Source organism: Periophthalmus magnuspinnatus, chromosome 24 (assembly GCF_009829125.3).
Source record: "Periophthalmus magnuspinnatus isolate fPerMag1 chromosome 24, fPerMag1.2.pri, whole genome shotgun sequence".
Classification (NCBI taxonomy): domain Eukaryota; kingdom Metazoa; phylum Chordata; class Actinopteri; order Gobiiformes; family Gobiidae; genus Periophthalmus; species Periophthalmus magnuspinnatus.
The window spans coordinates 26,349,252-26,357,821 of NC_047149.1; the positions used below are offsets into that span (position 1 = coordinate 26,349,252).

General features: G+C 46.6%; 1 protein-coding gene across 1 annotated transcript in view; it reads right to left on the minus strand.

Moving 5' to 3' along the window:
* Positions 1-621: 621 nt before the first annotated feature.
* LOC117392581 (MAM domain-containing glycosylphosphatidylinositol anchor protein 2-like) overlaps positions 622-8,570 on the minus strand; it is a 324,052-nt gene continuing 316,103 nt past the window's right edge. The window contains exons 15-17 of the mRNA XM_033990674.2: positions 6,982-7,112; positions 4,259-4,355; positions 622-1,251 (exon numbers count right to left, since the gene is read on the minus strand). Coding sequence (XP_033846565.2) covers positions 1,163-1,251; positions 4,259-4,355; positions 6,982-7,112 — 317 coding nt within the window. The 3' untranslated portion in view covers positions 622-1,162. The remainder of the gene's footprint in view (positions 1,252-4,258; positions 4,356-6,981; positions 7,113-8,570) is intronic.

Below are 8,570 nucleotides of genomic sequence, written 5' to 3' on the forward strand. Positions count from 1 at the left end.
TTAACATTATTATCTTTCATAATTTTTTATATTTGTTCCATAGAAATCATCGGGGAGAGATGGTTCGCGCGAGGTCCGCTCTCCTCCCTGTACAAGTTTGTTTCAGAGTTTGCTTGTTCTTTTAGTTAAAAAATGCCTGCCCACAGGGAAGAGTAGCATCCAGCGAGTGTTTTCACCCATTTTAAAACCGTTTTCGGCAACAAAAGAATGAAAATTATCCACATAGCTTTGCGCCGATGCTACCGGTCTGCCATGTGTCCGCCATCTCGCCTGTGTCTGCATCGCTGTTCTTCAAAAACCTCAAAATGTTACACTCAAAGAGGCAAGAAATGAGCTGTCCAGAGATAAAATTACTCTCAATCCTCAGCACTTGTGGGGCGAACGAAAGAAATAGAAAAGTAGCCCATTGGAGGAAAGATGTTTTGCTAATATTTGCGTTTGGTGGTTGTCGTCAGCCAGGCTCAAATTCGGTGTAATCTGAAGGCACTTTGTTTCATGGCAGAAAGTAAAGTGGCTTCTTCTCAGCTAAACCCGATTCTTGACCTGATCGAACTCGTTTCTCCCGATTCCTCGACTTGCGTTCGCGTCCACGGTAAATCCAACCGTCAAACCAAACCGTCCGTGGCCACTTGTACTCGTGACACAGTGTTGAAGATACAGAAAAAAGTACGGAGATGCAAGCGAGATGTAGCCGTAGTCCACCGCAGATCGATCAAATAGCACCGACTTGTAAAAAACAGAAGGATGGTTGGCGTATTTGCAAATAGAACAGAAAAAACGCACAGTTCGGCTCCATGTTTGCGGGGTTCGTGTCCGACGAGGCCGCGGCCGTAGCGTCCGTTCGTCCGTCAGAAAATTGTTGTGCTTTACAAACGTTCCCTCTGCGATGTTTCATTTGTGCTCGTAAACGTGTCCGAGTCCGACTATTTTTTTTTTTCTGTAAAAGAGGTCACTTAAAAAAATTTGCTTGTTTTTTTTTATTTTTTATTTTTTTTATTACTTTAGAGAGTATTTCCGGTCCTTCGCTGTGTCGTTGGTTCTGCTGCCGGCCAGGAGGGGGCAGAGTAGCGTTCTGGATGCGTGGTTCTTTGGTGAATTCGATGCCGGTCTCGCAGACGGTGGGCGGAGCGTTTGCCTCCGTGGAGTTTTACGGGAAGTCGGGTCACCTCTGGCCGTGGAGGAGGGTCATCACCGCGGCGACGCACAGCAGCCATATATGGGAGGACGAGGTCAGCGCCATGGAGCTTAGATCTGTAGAAGAAGAAGAAAGATGATTGTGAGATGTTTACCGATTTTACGTAGAGCTGCTAAAGACGAGAGTGAGAGAGGAGGAGGGGCGGGGTTTACAAATATAAGGAGCCGTGTGATTGGTCTAACAAGTATCCACGCTTCAAACTCCCCCGATTACAAGTTCTGCATGATGTCACATAGTACTTGAAAGTGCAGCGGCCACTAGAGGCAGATGTTTCCTCGTCACAAACAGACCTGGAGTTGTGTTTTGTTTCATTCTCACACGTTTAACACACGAACAAACCTGCAGATTTACGCCGAGTTCTTCTCTCAAACTGAAAACACTCTGTTCCACCTTGTGATGTCATCATGTGGTGATACAGGAAGTGCTCCACTGTGTTTTTAAACTCCACACACCTTCATTTATAGAATCATTTGGATCATTTCAGCTTCTGGAGTTGTCACTTATCTCGACTGAACTAAAGGTAAAAGGAGCTGTTAACATTTGAAAACTATCACTTGATGACATCACAAGGTGGAACAGAGCGTTTTGAGCTTTGGAGATGTTACAGACTAATAATAAAGTGCAACTCAAACATGTGTGAATGAAACAAAACACAACTCCAGGTCTGTTTTTGAGGCGGTAACAGCATTAGAACATGACTTTAATCTCACAAGAGTCAGTTTTGTGTAATATTAAAGTTGGCGTAGTGTCTAGTTCCACTTTAAGACGTTTCTTATTGTCCCTGAAGGAAAATTTGCCTCCTGCATTTGACCCAAACTGGGCCAATCAGGAGTAGTGAACCCAGATTTTCTCAGTCTCGGTCAGGACGACTTCAGCTGGAGGATCTGACCCATGGCGCCTGGAGAAAACCCACCCAGGCACAGGAAGAACATGCAAACTCCACACAGAAAGGGAGTCGAACCCGCAACCCTCGTTTTAAAATAAAGGTTTTAAAAGGCCGTTCTGCTGCAGTGGCACATCTGACCACCACCGATCAGTTGCTGGATCAGTGGTGAACGCTTTAACTGCTGATGATTAATATTAACAGTTTGAATCCAGAGCAGCCAGGACGTTTTTTCCAGTTAAATATATTGTTTATGTAAAAATGTCCTCGTCTCTGCAGCGTTAAGTCTGAACGAGCTCTGAACTCTGTGAAACTGTGGCTCTTCTGTTTGTTTATGTTGTTCCATCACAGGATCAAGGTCGACAGCTCTTTACAGCAGCTCTCGGACTGAGCTTCCTCTCATGATGTCGTCCATGCACCAATTAAAATGTAAAACAAAGAACTTTTATTGTACAGAAATAGCAGGCAGAGGGCGCTGTGCCATAGTGTGGGCGCTGCCGCGGGAAAGGCACCTCTGGTCTTGAGCCTGGCTTTGGTACAGGGCTGCAGTAACTCCCTAAGATAAAGAGGACCCACAGAGTCACACGTTTAAAGAGGACCCATAGAGTCACACATTTAAACTCAAGAACATATTGAATTGATCCGATATAAGCCCCAAAGTCACGTCCACCTTGGCTGTCGTTGTAGTAGTAGTAGTAGTAGTAGTCATGCATGACCTTGGCAGTGCTGAGGTCAGACTCTGGTGAGACGCTGGTCGTTCTGTCCTTTACGTCTCACTGGTCGTTCTGTCCTTTACGTCTCGTCGGTCGTTCTGTCCTTTACGTCTCGTCGGTCGTTCTGTCCTTTACGTCTCGTCGGTCGTTCTGTCCTTTACGTCTCGTCGGTCGTTCTGTCCTTTACGTCTCGTCGGTCGTTCTGTCCTTTACGTCTCGTCGGTCGTTCTGTCCTTTACGTCTCAGAGTCATGTAAGATTCATCATGTGAGATTGAGCTGCATTATTCATCGGTGGGTCCCGGTTCTGGAGACCTCCCCTTTAAGAGCAATGAGGTCAAATCCAATATCTGACACGAGACAATGAGCCAATGTCATTTCAAAAGTCCATCTGAAGAGACAGAGTGAAGCTGTGACCAACAGAAACTGCACTGGGGACTTTGTTTTAAAGGAGCTGTGTGTAAGATTTAGGTCATTTTCACACCGTCTCAGGCTGATGTGAAAGAGGATTCTCTCAGAGCGGGTCTTGGGCTGGTGTGAAGCCAACAGTCACACTCTGGACCACAGTAAACGGCCGATACGAGAGAGGACGTCTCCACAACCCGCTGTGACAGTGAAAGTGCTTGGAATTCGCCAAAAAAACTGCTCAGATCATGTAGATTTGTATGAACGGGCGTCGCAGAGCTGATGTTTGACACGTGACATGGCCATTTGGGTCAAATTAATATCAACGACAGGCTCCTCCTGCTTCTGTCTGCGCAACTGAGCCTAGTTCTGTCTGCGCAGGTAAGTCTGGGTGTGTCTGCGCATCTGAGTCTGTCTGCGCAGAGGAGCCTGAGTAAAATGCTTTAGTTTTTCCTCAAGAAATCAGTCACCCAGTTCACACACACGTTCAGACCCCACTGTGGGTTAAGTGTCTTGCCCAAGGACACAATGACAGTGCACACGTCTGACAGCTGGGACCAAACAGCCAACCTGGGCCAGTGGATCAGACGGCTCTGTCAATGTTTACGCCCAGAGCGGGTTTCAAACCACCAACCGTAGGATCAGAGCACGACGACTCTACCAACTGAGCCACTGCAAATGCTCCATCGGCCTTATGGGTAATATTTCTGTGATTACTTGACTCAAAAAGAAGAATAGGATCTTTTATTGTCACTCGGCCTGTGTTGGAGTGGGCCATTGTATCCGCGTGTCCTGTTTTACCCTCTCCGTCCCCGCTCTCAGCGCCGCTCAGTCATGTGACCACGGCCCTGTTGCTATGGTGACGTCTCCTCTCCTCCCGCAGACACTTTGTGCTTTTCACTGTCTGAGATTTCTGTCCTTCATGTGTAATGTGTGGACTGGAGTCTGTCCTTTGAGAGCAGGACAAGTGGAACAGGAGACTGCTGTGGTGACGGGGTAAGAGCAGTGGCAGTAGTAGTAGTAGTAGTAGTAGTAATAGTCGTAGTAGTAGTAGTAGTACTTACTGGGCGGTGGGTCTCGACACTCTCCCTCCTCCAGTGTCACGTCGTCTATAGCGATGTCTCCTTCTATCCCCGGGCCCCTCACTCCCTCTATCACCACCTGAGCACAGGGACAAAACAACAGCATGTATATACAGTCAATACACATAATATACACATAATATATACATAATATATACAAATAATATACAGTCAGAAATACTCGAGTCAAGATTATGCCCAAATTTAAAAATATTACTTTTTTTTTTTTTTTGCAGTGTAGGTCGGTAAAGTAGCCAAAATTTGTACTCGAGTAAGAGTAATGTTACTTCATAATAATGTTACTCAAACAAACGGCAAAGTAGTGGTCCAAGAAATGACTCAATTAAAATTAAAGTATTTGGCAGAAGTACTACTCAGGTAAAAGTAACTGTTGGGAAGTAACATCTGATTATAATGTGAAGTTAATGCACGTCTGCAGTGACAGGAAAAGTGGAATTGTACAAAAAAGCGCTGTTTATATTTGTATGAACAGACCCTGAGCCGCTGTTTGACACGTTCATCTGACGAGACAGATCAACTTCAGCAAGACGTCGCCCCTGCCTCTGTCTGCGCAGGTGAGTCTGAGTCTGTCTGCGCAGGTGAGTCTGGGTCTGTCTGCGCAGGTGAGTCTGGGTCTGTCTGCGCAGGTGAGTCTGGGTCTGTCTGCGCAGGTGAGTCTGGGTCTGTCTGTGTCTTCAAACCCGTTTTTCTCTCATCAGCTCAGTCCTCGTGGTGGATTTAGACTCGGGTGAGAGAAAAGGCCATTGCAAGTCGCGTAAAGGCAGTGGGCGCATGCGTGTTCACATGTGTGTTCACATGTGTGTTCACATGCGTGTTCACGGGGCTCTGTCTGCTTAGAGCGCGTCGTCATAGAGATGTTCGACGGTCAACTCTCTGGTTGGTCAGAGCGCTCGAACGTGTGAAAATGACGTCAGACCCGAGTAGAAGTAAAGGTGCACTGCTAGAAAAGTACAGTTTCTTTAAAAAGTTCCTGGAGTAAATGTAAGTGGGTAAATGTAAATCATGCCTCGTTCCTTCAGTAGAACAGCCCCGTACAGCTGAAAAGTGCTTACACACAGAACATAAAACGTGCTCATTCTGTATTCACGATCTGTGCGGCGCGGCTGGGACACAAATAAAAGTAAACACACAGTCGTTTAGCTTAATTGTGTGTTTTAAAAGCAGCAGGTGGCAGCACTTTATTTCTCTTTTAATGTCACAGAAGTGAAGACGCTCGCTGCCTATGGACTCCGCAGCACAAACTCTAATTACTTTGCAAAGACCACGGCCGTAAAAATGATGGAGAATCGTGCTATGCCATATTTGCTATTAGCTTCCTGTTGGTATATCTGTGTGGGACGGGTTTTATGGCTAACAATGCATCCTGGACCCAGCATCAGAGCATACGTTACACTGCGAAACATTTAAGGGCCACTAAGCCGCTGTGTTTTCAACTTATAAGCCACAGACTGTGTAAAGTAGTGGACTAAGTGAGTGTGACGTCACCCACGGCGTTCAGCTCCGGTCAAATGAAGCGAAGATCAACGCTGTCAATCAAACCTGTTGCTAACGTTAGCAGGAGCGACCTCAGCGAAAGAAGACGCCTGATTTGTCTGTTATTAATGTTCATATTTTGATTTACAGACAGATTTGTGCACAATCGCCCCCTCCACCGCACTGTTGGCGTCACTACTTCCTGTCCAGTTTTATCAAATAAATAAATATTTAAATATCAGACGGTGGAGAGGTGTTCATGTCCCACCAGGAGGAAGACCCAGGACACACTGGAGGGACTATGTCTCTCGGCAGGTGGGGTCCCACCAGAGGAGCTGGAGGACGAGGGAAGAACAGTGAGCTAGCTAGCGTGCTACTGTGCAATGTTCTAGTCCAAGGAAAACACACAAATTGTATTCAGGTGTTTTCATACATTAAATATTTGCTCTGCACAGGGTGTGATGTTTGTTTACATCGACACAGAGATCACCCAAAATGTTCCTGCGTTAGAACTCAATAATAAATTAACTCGCGGGCCGTGCTTCGCACTCAGCCGACCCGGCAGTCCCTGAGGGTGGCGCTAACGCGCCACTTGCCTCGGTTTTCTTGCAGCTTTGGGCTGCACTTGTCACCAAACAAAGTCATTGGAAGCGCTCATCCACAAAATGCAAGAACATGGGTTTTTGAGGCATCGCCATGGCAACACCGTGCAAAATACAAACTTGGCTCCCCAGACTGTTTTGACGGGGACGACCTGAAGAGTCACTGTGCCACATTTCACATTCCTCAATGAAGCAAATAAGTCGTTATAAGAAGTTGAAATGTACGAAAATTAGAAAATGTTCCCATTAGAAAAACATTGGCGCATCACCATGGCAACAGCGAGCAAAAGACGACATGGGTCTGATCGACTTTATTGATTGGGATGACCCAGTGGAATTTTGTGTCAACTTTCATAACATTTGGAACAGAATAAGAAACTGTATTTTATTTCTTTCACAAACAGTAGAATTAGGCAAAAAAACCCAAAAATTTAAATGTCAATCTAAACTAAAATGAATACTAGAACAAAAATTAAAATTAAAATACTAATTCTATTTAATTTAAATCAAAACAAACAAAAACCCTCACATTCCTCTGCACTTTCAGACCGTCCTTCATCGATGTATTTTGTATTTTTACTCTAAATATAAATCAGTTGTGGGACGCACCTGGAACGAGGAGACGGGATGGATGCTGACTTTGGCCTGTTTCCAGCGGTCGCCTTGGTTACCACTGAGGGACCACACGGGGCTGTCGGGGGCGGTCTGACCCTTCTGCTTCAGGAGGGCGTTTAGTGTACCTGAAAGAGAGAGGGAGGGAGGGAGGGAGGGAGAGAGGGAGGGAGAGAGAGAGAGGGAGGGAAGAAGAGTTAAGATTAAGGTACAAGGAAATGTCCTCTGCATTTGACCCAAACTTCAGTGTCTCTGGGGTGAATCTGTCAGGAGCAAAAAGAGTGAGAGAGGAGGAGAGGAGAGGAGAGAGCGATAGAGACACTGTGGGAGAGAGTGACACAGAGAGAACGTTTAAATTCTGCAAAGAAAGAATGAAAGATGAAGAGAAAGAAATAAAGGAGAGAGAGAGAGAGAGAGGACATGTTGATTCCACACGTCTGGACAGTGTCTGATCTGTGTCTCTGAGCGCCCCCTGTGTCTCGTCCTGGTACTGCGCCCTCTGCCTCCTGATCAGGTCATGATGTAAGTGTGAACACTGGAAAAGAGAAATGTAAGAACGAGGAGAGAGGGGGAGAGAGAAGAAGAGGAGGAGAGAGGAGAGGAGAAGAGAGGGGGAGAGAGGAGGAAAGAAAGAGAGGAGCGGAGAGTAGCAGGGGGTTGAGGGCAGAGGAGGAGAAGAAGAGAAGAGGAGGAGAGAGGACAGGAGAGGAGGAAGAGACAGGAGAGAAGAGGAGGAAAGGAAGAGAAAGAAGCGGGGGTGAGGGCAGAGGAGGAGGACAAACTGCTCTGGTGTTTCTCAGCTCGTCACAACTTTACTCTGTCCTCCTGCTCCACAGACGCCCCCTGGAGGCCACTGCAGACAAACTCTGAGTCTACGACAACGACGTGCTGCTCACATAAAGACGTACTACGGAACTTTCTCAGGGGGGGGGGGTCTGCCAGCTGTTTGTCTCCATGGAGATGTTAATGCTTGTAACTGTAACTATGATTTAAATGTGTAAATTATAACAGAGATGAGAACCATAGAGACACAAGCTCAATACGACTGATTTAAAGCTCGTCTGTGGAACATTCTAGAGTCGTTCTTTTTCAAAAGGAGGTTTACGGTTTGAGTTTGTTTCTGCTGCAGAAACGCTCCATCCACTCTCAGCTCCACCGACTCTCAGCTCCACCGACTCTCAGCTCCACCCAACTGCAGATGATGACACTGAGAGCAAGGGATCAGAGAGAGAGGAAGAAGAGGAGGAGAGAGAGAGAGAGAGAAGGAAGAAACAGGAAGAAGAGGAGAGAGAGAAGGAAGAAACAGGAAGAAGAAGAGGAGAGAGGGAGAGAGAGAAGGAAGAAACAGGAAGAAGAGGAGGAGGAGAGAGGGAGAAACAGGAAGAAGAGGAGAGAGGGAGAGAGAAGGAAGAAATAGGAAGAAGAGGAGGAGGAGAGAGGGAGAAACAAGCAGAGAGAGAGAAGAAGAGGGAGAGGAGAGAGAGCAAGAAGAGGAAGCTAGAGAGAGAATAGAGGAAAGAGGGGAGAGAGGAGAGGAAGAGGGAGAGAAGAGGAGAGAACAGGGAGAGAAGGGGGTGAAGAGGGAG